Below are 16,425 nucleotides of genomic sequence, written 5' to 3' on the forward strand. Positions count from 1 at the left end.
ATGCTCAGATTGGTGGTTACCTTCAGTGATTCCAACTTAGACTCATTCTTTGTGGAAAGAAATGTAATCCACTGGGAAGGCCAGTAACTATAAATCAGCAGTTGGATAATTCTTTAGGTTATACTGATTAACAGTCTTAAAGAGCTACCATTTGATCAGGGCCTGTAAAATTCATGCTTGCAAGTTGACATCTTAGAATGAAAGGATAGTCATTGATTGAATCAGTCTTCTAATTGCACAAATATAAAAATGGAAAAAAGCTATCACTCTTTGGTATGAAAGGGAAATGAAAACATACACAAAGAATGAGAAACGGTTGCAGGGAACTGGGTGGGCATGGCCTGCCCGTAAGAGATCAGGCTTCAGTTACAGATGCAAGTCAGGAGAGGCATGGCTAGTGTTAAATAGTGAAAAGGGCTGACACTTATTCCATGGAACTCTGGAAGTTAAATCCAGGACCAGTGGGTGCAGTGTCCAAGGAGGCCAACTTGTGGTGGAGATGGAGAAGCTGTTTTGGAAGATAATCAGGTTCTTAATGTATCTGAAGCGCCTACATATCAATAGGAACTAACCACCTTCCAGACTGTTCTGGGAAGGGACAGACAGCCCCGGACTCCCAGATCTCTCAGCTGCAACATTCATTTAAACTTCCAGGTGCTCCTGAGTCCTTAAATCCTTTGCTTTTCTTGTAGTATTTTAACTTTTTTTTTAAATCATTTTAAAATTACTTCTAAAAAATTATAAAAAACGTGGAGTTGGCTTACAGTGTTGTGTTAATTTCTGCTGTCCAGTGTATACATATGTACATACATTCTTTTTCATATTCTTTTCCATTATGTTTTATCACAGGACATTGAATGTGTTTCCCTGTGCTATACAATAGGACCTTGTTGTTTATCCATTCTCTGTATGATAGTTTTATTCTTGGTGCATTTCGAATCTCAGCAGTTAGTATGATTTATATGGTCCTCCCCCTTCCCCCTGTATTATTATCTTCTGCATTGCTTTGGAGTATGTAAAGGTGACACTTCATACTAGGCTGTCTTGAGGTAGCACATGCTTCTTTTGGTTCTGTGCATTTTATTGTTGCAGTTCAGATTCTTATTGTTGCACTTTGCAGAAATACTCTTAGAACTCTTAGAACACTGGGTAGCAAAAGAGTGAAGATTTTGCTTTGTGATTTTCTATTTCTGATTGGGAGAAAATGTACACTTTTTGATTCCTGGCAGTATAAATTCATGGAGAGATACTTTTTAGTGTTAGACCCACTGTCCTGTGTCAGTGTTCACCTAACAATACACCAACAAATAACTACTTGGAAATGCCAGTGAAACTTTACTCATGTTCCTCTTGGTTTCCAAATGCTCAGTGGTCTTACTTGAAGGAGTTCACTATAAAAGTCAGCTATTGCTGTCTCAGTGCCATAGGTTCAACACCTCTGGACCCCAGAGTAGGTAGTAGTAGTTAAAAAAAACTCAGACCAAGTCATCATGCTGTACTCTATAATTTAATTCTTGAAGGCATCGAGAGTGTTTACAATATGTTGTCTATCTAGGATCAGAATAGTAAAAAAAAAAAAAAAAATGGAAAAATGTCCAAACATCTTTGCATGGCAATGATGGCATTACTGGTGTGTTTAATAAAACCTTTATTGGTACATTTTCCGGTATGGTGGCATTGGCAGAAACGGTCCCCCTTTGGATTTGGAACTCAGCAGCTGATGAAATACAGTAAACATTAATTTGGAATGGGCTGCCAGTTTTGGAAAGCCAGGTGACATTTTATTATATTTGTACCGAGCAGGGGCTAGGTCCCATACTGCTGTAGCTTCCGCTGTCAGAGGCTTAGCTGGCATTATGGAAAAAAAAAAACATGGCAGGCCTGAGAATCTTATCCCCTGAAATGAAAGTCGAATGCCAAATTGAAATTCCTGTAGGATTTCCGATAGCAATGGGGGAATTGAGAAGCCCACAATTAAGCATATGGGCATTAAGATAATTGTCAGATCTGTTGGCGGACATGATAGAAGGCAGATGGGTACGCATCAGCACGCTCCACCGCAGCACCCTGGGAGACAGTTTGACGTTCTACCTGCCCGAGCCCCTCTGCCATGCTTGTCACTGGATGTGCAGCGCGGCGGCTCACTGACGTTAGATGTTTGGTTTTCCGCCCGGGACTGGGGCTGCACGTGTGGTCCTGCAGCGCCCTCTAGTGAGACGCGCTGGGGAGCCTTGGCTTTTCAAAGGCTGGTCTCCCTCCCTCGGGCCCTTGCGCCGCACCTCTGACGCCCACTCACCGCCGCGGTCCCTCTCGCCCTTGCAGGTCGGGGCCCATCGCGAGGACGGCGTGGCCCTGCGAGGCAGCCACTCTCTCGTCCCGAACCAGGTTCCGGTGCCACAGCTGCCTGTCCAGTCGGCCACCTCCCCTGATCTGAACCCACCCCAGGACCCTTACAGAGGTAGGTCCGCCCGTCTCCCTGAAGCGCAGACCCCGTGTGCCAGCACTGCCTCCTTGGCATTCATCCCTCGGGAAGCACTGGCCCATAACCACGAAGCCATTTTGGTACCAAATTGTAAGGAAATGGGAAAGGCTTTCGAACGTCGATGGCTAATTGTGTTCCTTCGGTAACTGTTTCTCTCCAGCGTCCTCTGAAACCCTGCTCCTGCTTGCAGCAGGGGATAAGACCAGATACTGATGAGAGGAAATGTGATTTTAGCTATTTCCACATTGCGCTCATCCAGATCCTTTAATGTGGTTAGTCGTAACCTGACAGTGATGTTTCCAAATGAAGAGGAAGGAAGGAAATGGGTTTTTGTTGCTTAAGATGGAAGGAAATGTAGGTACATTTCAAAAATGGGACTTGGTCGGATGAGTCATCTGGCCCCGTCCTGACCGCCCCGTACCCCTGACTCCTTTCGGCTTTCCAAGACCCCAGGTGGCTGGGCCACAGGAGCAAGACCTGGGTCCCAGGTCCCTCTGCAGCTGGCTGGCCCGGTGACCAAGAGATGCTTATTTAACACCTCATTGCCCTCACATTGAGAATAAAACATGCTAAAGGTGCCACAAGAATGAATATGTGTAAGCATTTTTGTCCAAGTACTAAGCATTGTAAGAATCTGAGTGTTAACTATATTGTGGGTATGCCTGCCCATTTTTATCTGAATAGTCAGACTTTGATGGTCCTCTCTTTTAAAGAGTCTTTGGGTTTTCTTTGTCTTAGGTCAGCCCTTATTGTGTACAAGCATGACCTGAGGATGTTTGTTGTTAAAATGCTGATTCTGATTCAGTTAGTCTGGGATTCTGCATTTCTAATGGGCTTCCAGGGGATAAGCATACTCCTGGTCCCCTGATCAGATTTTGAGGGACAAGATTCTGGACCTCATAGATTACAGATGGAAGGAAATACTGAATAGACACACTTCTACCTTAGAAATAAATGATTGCCTTTGGGCCACGTTTTAAAATATATTGTGATCTTGGAAAGTTGAGCAGTGGAAGAGCTAGAAATGTCTTCATTGAGCTGCTTTCCATATGTACCATTTTTAAACACTGATTACTCCTCGAGGATAAGAGAAGCCTGATTTCAGAATATCATTAGGGTATCTATTGAACTTGACTGTACATATTTAGTGTACTCCCTGGGAATTATATTTTAAGGACATTTTTCTATTAAATCATTGCATATGGAAGAAACTCAATATAATAGCTGATATTTACTTGGGTTCTTAATCAGAACATTGAGGTGTGTGATTTTCATGATTATGATTTTCATTGCAATTAAGTTGATGTTTTGTAGACAGTGAAATTACCATCTACTCCAAAAGATTGCAAAATAGAATTTAACCTCAGAGCCAATGCAGGGATAACTTGTTTCTGCAGGTGCATTTTTGAAACTTCACCAAAGATGAGGAGAAAAGTGACAGATCACACAGTTAGTTGGGCGGTCTGAAACATATAGCCGGCAGCCCTCCAGCACCTCCGGGTGCGTGTCTGCGCCACAAGGCTCTGGTGTCACCTGTCTCTTTCGTTTGTCTGCAGGCATGCCACCAGGCTTGCAGGGCCAGAGTGTCTCCTCCGGCAGCTCTGAGATCAAATCCGACGATGAGGGTGATGAAAACCTGCAAGACACGAAATCTTCCGAGGACAAGAAATTAGATGACGACAAGAAGGATATCAAATCCATTACTAGGTCAAGATCTAGGTAACAGTATATAATACTGTCGCTTCATTTAATTCCTTTATTGGACTTTGATGAAGTGAACAGAACAGGAAGAAACTATTCAGTTTTTTCCTGGAAGGTAAATCTGCAGCTAAAAACGAAAATGGAAGGGCTTGCTCTAGAGGCACGAACGTATCATTTGAGATACCTGTACTCTAGGAAAGCCGAAACTGCCTTTGCATTTATGAATTTGGACCCAATGCTGATGACACACGGCAAAAACAATTTACCACCAATTCAAATGCAAGCAGTTGATTTGTAAGACTGCTTATTCTACAAATTTGGTCGGAAATGTTCTTCCGAAAATACTTCTAAAAAGAGATCTGATTACTATTGAAAACTCAATGGATGTATGTGCAGTTGTAACTGTTTTCTTACCTTGAAAGTGAGAAAGTACCGATTCCCAGCCTGAGTCTACACATGTTGATATACATGTATAAGAGCAGTACCTGTGTTGCTAATCTTTTTTCTCTTGACTACTCCTTTCTACAGAAAATGCAACTGCAGGAAAATAGCTTCTGATCAGTTTTCTCAGGTCCCCAGTATCTTTAAATTCGAATCTATCTCCTGAAAAGCTGATGGACTGTTTTTGAACACCGTGACATGCACGTTGTTTGCCTCAGTGCTCTTGGGTAGTTTTTATTTGAAAATTTAACGAGCTGTACTACAGCAGTACCTCCCTTTATAAAAAATATGTGTTTGGCTGCCCTGGGTCTCAGCGTGGGCCTGTGGGATTTAGTCCTTTGACCGGGGATCAGATCCAGCCCCCCTGTGTTGGTAGCACCGAGTCTTAGCCACTGGACCAGCAGAGAAGTCCCAGTACCTCCCTTTTAGAGGCTGTCTTTCTCAAGGTTATGCCTAGGGTCCTTTAGGAATTAAGGACATGCCATCTTTTCATACTGCCTTTGTAGTTATAAGATACATTTTATTACTAAGTTCTACCACAGTTTCAAAAATTCTGGAAGCTTCGAGCTTATACCTTTCCACCATCACTGTGGTTTCCTGGCCCTTGGCCATTTCCTAACTCTTGCCTTGGAACGATAAGATGTTCCAAGGAGGGCCTTTCACATCCTTAGCAGTTTCTCTGTTAATTCAGTCAACTCTTGGTAACTTAACTAGTGGCCATAACACATGCATTATCAGTTGATCCTTTGAAGTCTCAATGAAGCATTTAAACTTGCTGTTAAGAACCTTCTTTTTTTAAAGGTCACTCTCTTGACATTCACTTAGGCCTCCAAAACTGTTGTCTGGCAAGGCTTTCCAAATCTAGGCAGTTTTGTTTGCATAAACAGCTTATAAATGGATAACCAATTCTCATTCATTATTGGCCTAAATACACTTGGAAAACAATTTCCCATTTTCAGCCCCACTTTGGAAAAAGTGTGACACATGTTTGCTATGTAAAAACATTACCCAAATTTTTACCTTCAGGACAGGACCAGCAGAAACTCGACTCTGTTCTCATTTTGCTTGTTACATCCATTTTTTGTGGTGGGCTATGGGTGTGAATTCATAGTCACCTTGAATTCCTTGGTGTTGGCCAAGGTCATGGATGGGAGAGAGAAGGGCCGGCAGAGGAAGTGAGGAAGAGAATCAGATGGCAGAGAAAGAGAGAGTTTCCTGATGGGTTCAGTTCAGTTGTGCGCTCACCAGCACACATCCAAGGCAGACAGTCCCATCTGGAAGGGAGTTTAACCTATGGGAAGACGAGCCAAGTATTAAAGCATCTTTCTTTGGTGTCTGCCTTCCTTGCAAGTGCTCTTGGCTTCCTTACGTATGTCGTCTTTATGGGCAGCATATGCTGTGGCCCAGGAATCCACTCCATTTCTGCCTGACTGGGTCTTCTCTGTCATGGTGCATCCTCACTGAAGTGTGGATGTTACACACAGATTCTTCACAGTGGAAGATCTGGAGCCATTCATGTTTTAAATTTTTTTTTAACTTTAAAAAAAAAAATGTTTTGGCCACCCTGAGCAGCATGTGGGATCTTAGTTTCCTGAGCAGGGATTGAACCCACGGCCCTCGGCAGTGGAAGCACAGAGTCTGGACCACCGGACCACCAGTGAGGTCCTGGACGTGTAGATTTTAAGCCAGTCCTAAGTGTACACTGAAGTGAGTAGATGGCTTCCCACGTGTTCCTCCAGCTCTGAAAGGTTGTGATTCACATCTTTATTCTGTGAGCCTTTCAGATTCATGGAATTTTAAGGTCGAGGCTCACCTTGTTCATCCTTGGGGTCAGTGCTCAAATCTCGAGGCTGACATCCTTACAGATGGTCACTGCCGTTTTGCTCCTTATAATGGAGACTGTTGCTTTTGAGCGAAGTATACTTCATTTTTTATGTCTCTCATACTCAAAAAAGGGTTCTTGTTCATGTTAATTCAGACTATCCCACTTGGAGTTCTTTGCTCTGTTCTGTCTAAGGCATCTCCCATGCATCTCTTTTTCACATGATTGCCCAGAAACAGAAACCTTGATGCTATGAAATCCTCCTGATATGACAGGCTTTCCAGGTCGCTCATCATCCTATCTGCCCCCCATTCAAAAGTTTCTAATTTATCAGGATCTCACCCCAGAAATAGAAGTCACCTTGTCTTTCCAGACTCCTGGCTCCAACCATGCCTTTGGTGTGAATCATTTCTGTTCTCACAATCAGAGATCTGCTTTTTGGCTTCATTTTTGTCTCACAATGAGGTCGTGGTCATTGATAACCTGTAAGTTTGAGTTGGGTTGGGTTGGCTTTGCCTGAAACTCAGGTTTCCCCAACCTGTCTGGTGACCATAAACATACATAGTGTTAAAAGTTATGGAGATGATATTTTTCTAACCTGGCTATATTTAACACATGGAGAAAGTGCGACTCTGATACAGTCAGTGGCCTGACCAAGCCTTCCAGGCTGGTCAGCAGACAGCAGGCCCTCATGTCCACTCCCATTGTCCTGAATGTGGGACTTTCTTAATCCTGTTTGAGCTGCATCGTGTTAATTTTGAAGTATGCACATCATTTTTCAGTCCCTTGTTTATCTCAGCTTTCACATGTCACAGTATGAAAGTTAAAAAAAAAAAAAACCAGCTTCAGCCTACAGCACTTTGTGGATTGCAGTCCTGAAGCTTAGCTTGAGCCTGCGGTGACCAAGCACTGCTTGGCAGCACTTGGCTTTATGGAGGAGAGCCTTGCTGTCCCTTGTTTGCTCCCTTCTATCCGTAAGGTGCACTTGGAGCCCCAGTTTGAACCTCTGCTGTTGAGTTTGGGTTTCATGTCTGGGAGACTCTGAATGTCTCACGTGGGCACAGTCATAACCACCTCAAGCAATGCCAAGCCCTGGTGGATGGAAAACTCCGGCCAGGGACAAGAGCTTGAGCTGGAGAAGCTCCCCGAAAGCTGGGGAAGGAAACGGAGGGGATTTAGAAACCGTCCCTTTCCGCGCCCCCATTAGAAAATGCCGCGTCTTCCGCTTGTGTCCGCAGCAATAACGACGACGAGGACCTGACGCCGGAGCAGAAGGCGGAGCGCGAGAAGGAGCGGCGGATGGCCAACAACGCCCGCGAGCGCCTGCGCGTGCGCGACATCAACGAGGCGTTCAAGGAGCTGGGCCGCATGGTGCAGCTGCACCTCAAGAGCGACAAGCCCCAGACCAAGCTCCTGATCCTCCACCAGGCCGTGGCCGTCATCCTCAGCCTGGAGCAGCAAGTCCGAGGTCAGGGCGGGCGGCCGGCCCCTCCTTGCAGAGGTCAGGGTGGAGAGCGAGAGTCGAGCCCGAGGCTCCCCTCGGCATCACGGGGCCGTTTATTTCCGTGTTTCAGTCACACGGAGACCTACCAGGCAGCCCCCCGCCCCCTGTAGTGAAGCCCCAGGAATTTTCTTACAGCTGGGACGGATGTTCCCGTAGATCCTCTCGGTAATCCGAGCTCTGCTTCTTTGCTTGGGGCTTCCCAGGGGACCCAGGGGTGAAGAATCCGCCTGCCGAGGCAGGAGATGTGGGTTCGATCCCTGGGTCGGGAAGATCCCCTGGAGGAGGACATGGCAACCCACGCCAGGCTTCTTGTCTGGAGCATCCCGTGGACAGAGGAGCCTGGCGGGCTGCAGTCCACGGGGTCGGAAAAGAGTGGAACATGACCTAGCGACTAAACAACAAATATTTGCTTTACCAACCTTCTTAGACCGTAAAGCAGCCACAGTTTCCCCAGGCAGACAGACGGACGTTCACTCGCCCTGAGCGAATGAATTGCAGCAGGGTGCATTTTCCCACGCGGTCCTCTTGTTCTGGAAGGTAGAACTGGAGAGGAAGGGTCAGCAGGCCCACAGAAGCGTAGCCTGACCGGCCCGCACCAGAAGCCCTGGGCGTGACCTGAATTCTCTGTGCTGTCCTCTTCCACAGAAAGGAATCTGAACCCAAAAGCCGCGTGTCTGAAGAGAAGGGAAGAAGAGAAGGTCTCCTCAGAGCCGCCCCCGCTGTCCCTGGCGGGCCCCCACCCCGGCATGGGAGACGCGTCCAACCACATGGGACAGATGTGAAAGGCAAGTGTGTTTTCAGCCGTTTCTGCAGGCGCCCCTCGGGACGCACGCCCCAGCCTGCCGGGAAAGTCGTATCTGACCCAAATGCACAGTGTTTCTCCCTACCTTGGGGGAAAAAAATGTAAAAATGAAAGCTTCCCTTCTCTGTTACAAACATACTAATTCATCTTTCTCTCTTCTCTCTCAGGTCCAAGTTGCCACATTGCTTCATTAATACGAGAGACCACTTCCTTAACAGCTGTATTATCTTAAACCCACATAAACACTTCTCCTTAACCCCTTTTTTGTAATATAAGACAAGTCTGAGTAGTTATGAATCGCAGACGCAAGAGGTTTCAGCATTCCCAATGATCAAAAAAACCGAAAAACAAACAAAAAAAAAGAAAGAAAGAAAAAAAAATGCAACTTAGGGGTTGACTCTCTTTAACATATCATTCAGAATGTGCAGTGTGTGCAGGCTGAGATGCAGCCCAGAGACTGAATGGCAATCTTTCCACACTGTGGAACAATGCATTTGTGCCTAAACTTCTTTTGGAAAAAAAAAAGTATATAATTAATTTGTAAGTCTGAAAAAAAAAAATATTTAATTTAAAAAAAATTGTAAACTTGCAATAATGAAAAAGTGTACTTCTGAAGAAAACGACGTGACCGTTTTTGTTGGTATTCAAGTCAGCTAGTGTTTATAATGACCGGATATCGAATAAGGGAAGCCCGGCTGCCCTCGTAACAAAACCAGCAAATATCCTGATGACAGCGAAGTGATGACATTAGCCATTCCTTAGGGTAGGAGGAACAGATGGATCTTATAGACCTATGACAAATATATATATAAATATATATATAAATATATATTAAAAATTTAGTGACTATGGTAAGCTTTTGTTCATTTGTTTCAGACTTTTTTCTCCTGTAAAAAAATAGTACTGATTAACTTTTTTAAAAGAAAGATTTTACTGTAAATACGGAGTTTTTTGTTTTTGTTTTTGTTTTTTTTGGGTCTGATTTCTGTCCCTTACCCTGGTTTGTTCTCGTAACCTGTAGTGCCAACTCTGCTTCCGGAGCGGGTAGTACAGGATGAAATGCTGACCCTGATGTTGCTTTTCATTCATAAATAAGTAGAAAATTGTTTCTTCAGTCTTTTGGGAACACAGGACTTAAAAGTCACATCATGTGTAGATATTAACAAGCAGCATTACCAAGACATGGCAAAGAGTTTGTCTGAATTGTAATGTTGCGTTTGTGACCCTCTTCTGGGATTTTCAGAGGTACAAGGTTAGAATGCTACAATGTTACCACTGTGCCTTCCAATGTTTATATCATCGGAAACATAACATAATCAAAGTGGCTGTGATTTAACAAAATGATTAAAGTGTTACCTACATGTGTAGCCGAAGTAGTGTGCAGTGAGGTGTTTCTGAATACATGGTCAGATTTTTGGAAAAAAACAAAAACAAAAAAAAACGAAGTTCAACAACCATCCAACGAGAAAATTGCAAGTAGTGTGACAGAGCTGATTGATTTTGTTGCTTTCTTGATTTTTTTTTTCAAAATGGGTTTACTAAGATGTAGAATGACTTAACTGCCTCCTCCTTTGTCTGGAAAAAAAAAATGCCAATATTCAATCATCATGCAGCATTATATCAAGCCTTATAAGTCCTAAAGCATTAAGTTGCACTTTCTTGAGGAGGGGTAGTGCAGTATTTCTCTGGCCAGTATGAATGAAGTTTATACTTAACATATTTGATAGAAACATAGATCGAGCTATGGCACAGCAACTCATCAGATAGCTAGCTTTGACGTCTGGGCACAACTGAACCAACTTCCATTGTGAATCTTTATAATGATTGACTTTGGTGTATAGTGCAGTAAAGAAATAGTGCTCCTAGTTAAGTATTTGTCAGCATCCTTTTGTCTCTAACTCGTTTCTATTTTTACAGCCACACAATCTTGGCATGTATTAAGGAAAAAAAAACTCCCTTGTTCAAGTAGTTTTTCCACCTATCAGCACTGAGTAAATGCCATAAACCCATCGAAATGGTCTAAATGTTCCATCTGTTCTCCTGTTTTGCCAGTTATATAGTAATGAAATACATTTGTAAATTTTATGCAACAAATGGCAAACGTATCATTATTTTGAAATTGTGTATGTAAAAGTTATATTTTTACATGTAGACTCTTGTTATTATGTGTTTTAATACATTGTATCAGATTTTGTTTCTCTTTTTTTTTTTTTAAACTGTGGTTTAAAAACAGTCTCATTGAAATGAAATAGTGAGCTACAAGAATCTGAATTTTATGTTCATTTCTGAAAATGTAAGAACAAATAAGATAGTTACCACGTGGTCATCTTTTACAAACCCATAAACATTTTGATTAGCTGTGTGTGTGTTGAAAACTGTAAATATGTTCAGTAGTGATAAAACGGAAATACTTTGATTTGTTGATAAGTTCCTAAAATGTGGAGGTGGATTAAAACCTTAGAATAGCAGGAATCAGACTTCATGAAAAGTTATTTTGAGGCTTCCCTGTGAAAATGGACGAACAAAGGGGCTCAGAGAAGGGTGTGGAAGAAAAATATTGTGTACTCTTCCCCTCCTCCTGAATAATGGAAACTGTGTGTACTTGTACCCTCAGTATGTTGAAGATATCCTTTTAGTGGTACATTCTGCACTCATTTTGTATACTCTTATCAAGGCGGGTATCCCTAGGAACAATATTATATAGGAAGCAGGTATCTTCTGATCACATTCAGGATAAGTGTATAGAAAATACGGTGTTTACTCTTTAGGGAACTGGAAACACTCCCTGCATTGATGTACATTTTAAGATTGGCACTTTTTGATACATGTTATCAAGGTGCTTTCATAGAGCTGATTTAAAGATTTTCAAATCTGTAAACAAAGCAAAAAAAAATTGTAGTTCTTGGATTATTTTTTAAATTGGTGCTTTATATTTTGTTGTCACTCAAATAGAGTAAAAGCTGCAATTTACTGTTCACCAGCTTTGACCCATTCATTAATCAGTCATGTAATACCTCTATTGTGGAATTCCCTTTGGAAATAAGTGGAGAGGTTTTCTAACGGCCATCAATGCTGCTCACTACTTTTTGCTTGGTGGAGAAACATCCGCGGCCATCCATATACATTGGGTTGTATCCCCACTAAAAAGAAAAAAAAAGAAAAGATGAAAGGGAATGTGGCCTTTTTAGTGTGTTTTTTTCCTTGTTTTGTGATTATCAAACCCAGGTAAGATATTGGTATTCTGCGCTGGATTTTTGGATGAAATTTAGCAGAAGACAATTAGGATTAAAGTACCATACAGGCATTTCCTAAGGGTCCATACTATACTGTGTATATGATGAAACTTAGGCTGGGGATCTGTTTAAGAGAGTTGGACTTTAAAAGCAACTTGGAACGGTTGATCCACCTCCACATTCAAGTAATTTATGAATATGCAGACTAGGGATCTGTTCATCTAGACATTTTTCCCATTTGTCTTCTGTGTAGCTGCAAGGAACACTAATGTTTATACAACTGTCAGTCCACCCAGTAACGCAACTGGTTCTGATTCAGTCTTCCGATTCCTTTTTTTGTTTTTCGCTTTTTTTTTCTATCTCTTGATTTTTTTTTTTTAATTTGTGATCTTTATTTTGATGAGGGATTGTGGGGGAGGGTGGGGAGGGTGTTGAACCAAGACTTGGGGTTAAGAGGATTTTCGTCTTGGATCCAACAGGCAGAATATGATCTGTGTCCAAAAGTGAACTTGAGTCAGGAATGAAACAATCTCAGCATAAACAAGCACAAAAATTTAGTCTGCTGGCTGACTGGAAACAAAAAAAGTCGAGATGGAATATGAGGAATTCCAACACAATGGGGCACCAAGGCCTCTAGGCCTCTCTTTTTATTTTGCTTTGGGTTCTGTTTGTTTTTCTTTGAGAGACATGCTCTTTCTCGTGGGACTTGAAGTGGACTCATCTTTGTGCAGTGCCGGTTTTGCCATACCCATTTCAAGTATTATAGACATATGTAACGGTGAAAATATATGAACTGTGGCCTTTTTCATTCTTGTTACTTGTGATGCAATTAAGTGAAGATAAGGAAAAAAAAAAAGCAGAGATTTACCATGTATCAGTGCCTGGCTTTTTGTTATAAAGCTTCGTTTGTCTAGTGCTCTTTTTGCTATAAAATAGACTGTAGTACACCCTAGTAGGAAAGAAAACTAAATTTAAAAATAAAAAATATATTTGGCTTATTTTTCGCAGGAGCAATCCTTTTATACCATGAATATTACAAAAAAAAAAATTGTCAGATTCTGAATATTTCTTCTTTGTAGATTTTTGGAATCATTATGAGTAAAAGTTTGTTACTTTATTTTACTATTTAAAAGATGTTATTTTACCATGTGTTACTGAGATGAAACTGTATGGTAGCTTCTTTTGTTTGTTTTTTGTTTTTGTTTTTTTTTAGTTGTAGGTCGCAGCGGGGAAAATTTTTGCGACTGTACACATAGCTGCAGCATTAAAAACTAAAAAAAAAAAAAAATTGTTAAAAAAAGAAAAAAAGGGAAAACACTTCAAAAAAAAAAAAAAGATAAACAGTTACACCTTGTTTTCAATGTGTGGCTGAGTGCCTCGATTTTTTCATGTTTTTGGTGTATTTCTGATTTGTAGAAGTGTCCAAACAGGTTGTGTGCTGGAGTTCCTTCAAGACAAAAACAAACCCAGCTTGGTCTAGGCCATTACCTGTTTCCCATCTGTAGTTATTCGATGAAGTCATGTACATGACCGTTCTGTAGCAATAAATGTGCCATTTTTATAAACTGTTTCTGATACTTGTTTCATTTCATTTTGCATTGTCCATAGAGTTCTGATTCTCTGCTGTAAGTAAAAATTGCATCTAGATTTCATTTTCCAAGTGTTGGAGGTGTTGACAGCTTAACAAACAAAACATACTGAAAAAAAAAATCATAAAAACAAATTGAAAAGCAAAGCACATGATTGACCAAGGAAGAGATGCCCTTATGAAAGTGGAACCAGATGCATGCAAAACAAAAAGAAAACTGTCTAGAGGATTAACTAATTGAAGGAATCTTAATTAACATACGTGTTACCAGCTATGCATTTGAAGAGCTTTGAACTGCGCCATTGTTGCCAGTGTTTTTGGTTGGGCTGCAGCTTAAGTCAAGTCAGCCTTAAACTTTTGGATCAGTTGGTCAACTGTTTGCCAGAACCTCCTCAGCTAGATCTTTTCAGTGAAAATTCTAAAATGATTTCTTTTGTATCACTTTGTGAAGAATTGACTTGTTAACCACAGTTACTATTCCACTGTATTGATACTTTCTCAAACTCTACCCACCCCACTACCTCTGGTTGATTCTGTTGACTATTAATCCAGATGTGGGCAACCAGATGGGCTTTTTTCTAACTTGTACAGACTGATGCGTGTCATCTATGTTGGGAGGGGGGAAAATGTACAGACTAAAATTATTCAGTGTTATGTACTGTAACTTAATATTTTTGTAGAATGGACATCAATCTCCTTTGCAAAACCTGGAGGCTGTTTCAACATTGCATTGTAGAAATGTAAAGTCGTGTATGCAATGGAAAGAAAGCCCGTGATTAGATAAACGCTTCATCACAGAATGTTCTAAATCCAGTATGTGGTTTTGGGGGATGTCTTCATATATCGCTGTTGTACTCTTTCTAATGGGGTTTAGTAACTAGTTTGCCTGAAGGAAAATGGGATAATGCCATTTGGTTCACATATGAGATGCCCTCCACAGCCAAATGTTGGGATTTTTTTTTTTCTTTTTCTTTAGATTGTTTGCAGATCTTTAAATTTTATGAAATTTCCAAAGATTTTGGTTGATAAGCCCTTTTTCCTTCTAAATGATTTGAGATGTTCTTATGTTCTTACTGTGTGTTTTAAATATAGATAAAAAAAAGCCACAAGCATTTAGTCTTTTTTAGTGTTATATTTAATCATCTCACTGTTACTAAAAAGGGGGGGGAATGAGCTTGGGCACCACTTCAGTGTCTCTTACTTAGTCTATTAACATTACATCTTATTTTAAAGGACCACATTAAACATGAAACTCTTGACTTTGATTCATTTTTCAAAGGGAAGTTAAATTGCTGGGGTGACTAAAATAGTATCCAAAAGTTAAGATGATACCAATAATGTTAGAAATGAAGAGGGAAAGGTCATGCAAAGGAGTTCAAGCAGGCAATCATTTTTAGTCTCATAATTGGATCCATTCGTATAAGACCCAGTGAAGTTTTTATTCTTGGCTTTAATTATAAACTACCTTTCTCTTGACTAACAGCCTAAAACATTCATTTGTAAGCCACTTTAAAGCATGCAAACAATGAAAAGAACTAATATGTTTCCCCTGGTCAAATCACTCCAGCATCTTACATGTAAGTTGCACTTGGGATCCTTAATGCTATGCCAGCTAGAAGGGCCTATAGTTACCAAGCCATGCTCCTCCAAACGAGTTGCAAGGCCACATGCTCGCTGGCCATCCTGTGTTTGAAAGAACATAGCCAGTTTGGAAAGGACTTAGAGGGGCAAGAAGAGCCAGCCTTGGTATTTCTGACGGATCCTTTACATTGAGGTTTATTGAACAAATGTGGACGTGCATGAAGAAGACCCTTAAGTCTTCAGGAAAGGAAGACTCGGTGCCACAGCTGGGAGAAGACACTAGTTATAAGCACCAGTGCCTTGCAGTGCTGCCTTTGAAAGATGTTAGGTGCCATGGATTCACAACAGTCAAATCAACCAGCCAGTCATTATCCAGGTATTTGTTTGAATGCCAGACCTTAAGATGACTGGATCTGTACTGTAACTGTACCTAGCAAGTATCATAGTTTAGTAGGAGTTTTGCCATGGAAGATGTGTCTCTGAAACAGGGTTTCTTAACATTTTTGACTTGTGGACCCTTTGAAGATGAATGAATTCACTCCATACAAAAAAAAAAGACACGTGTGAAGGTCAAGTTCGCATACAGCTTTAAGGAGCTGATGACTCTCTAGAGTCATAGAAATGTAGACACTTAAGATGCTTGTTCATGGATCCCGAGTTAAGACACCCCCCCCCCCCCCATACAATAACTAAAGCTCCTGGGTTTGAAAAACGAGCAATTCCATTTACCTTAACTGGGATGGCTGAGCCTAAACAGAACTGGACTAGTGTCTGGCTTCTGGGTAAAAGAAAGACCCTTTGTGTAACACAAAAAATAATACAACCCTCATTCACATCTGTTACACTATATTTAGAAGTCAAATGGCTTTGGCATTCGTATGAACGTTCTTGTAAGAGGAAGCAGAAACTTGCCAAGTGCAAAGTGAAAATGCTCATGCAGAATCAGACCTGCTGGCTTGAGGTCTTGGATGGTAACCAGCCCACGGATGAGGAACGCTCTCGTTCTTGACCAAAAGTGACCCAATTTTGAAGAACAGGACAGCTTGATTTTTGCCAGGACTTCTTTTACTTTACATAATCTGGATCTGTGAGTGGGGTGAGGCCATTTTAAAGCGTGAGGCTATGGAGCCAAGTGACGGGCTCATCTTTAAAGCTAAAGCAAGTCACCAGTGTCCTGACTGTCCAGGGCACCTCCCTCAAATGACAGGTCTGACTCCACGTTTTAGCAAGATCCTGCCCCCCCACCCGCCCCCTCCCCAGCTGAATCCAGG

The 16,425-nt window shown here is 41.6% G+C and overlaps 1 protein-coding gene across 30 annotated transcripts in view; it reads left to right on the forward strand.

Moving 5' to 3' along the window:
- Positions 1 to 13,550, forward strand: part of TCF4 (transcription factor 4) — a 377,557-nt gene extending 364,007 nt beyond the window's left edge. For 22 of the 30 annotated variants that reach the window (XM_020910643.2, XM_070452497.1, XM_070452487.1 and 19 more), the window contains 5 exons: positions 2,323 to 2,458; positions 4,039 to 4,201; positions 7,685 to 7,914; positions 8,596 to 8,735; positions 8,920 to 13,550. In XM_020910643.2, coding sequence (XP_020766302.1) covers positions 2,323 to 2,458; positions 4,039 to 4,201; positions 7,685 to 7,914; positions 8,596 to 8,732 — 666 coding nt within the window. In that variant the 3' untranslated portion in view covers positions 8,733 to 8,735; positions 8,920 to 13,550. The remainder of the gene's footprint in view (positions 1 to 2,322; positions 2,459 to 4,038; positions 4,202 to 7,684; positions 7,915 to 8,595; positions 8,736 to 8,919) is intronic. The other 8 variants (XM_070452490.1, XM_070452489.1, XM_070452488.1 and 5 more) reach the window with 1 other exon arrangement.
- Positions 13,551 to 16,425: the final 2,875 nt, after the last annotated feature.

Source organism: Odocoileus virginianus, chromosome 22, assembly GCF_023699985.2.
Source record: "Odocoileus virginianus isolate 20LAN1187 ecotype Illinois chromosome 22, Ovbor_1.2, whole genome shotgun sequence".
In the NCBI taxonomy this organism is placed as follows: Eukaryota; Metazoa; Chordata; class Mammalia; order Artiodactyla; family Cervidae; genus Odocoileus; species Odocoileus virginianus.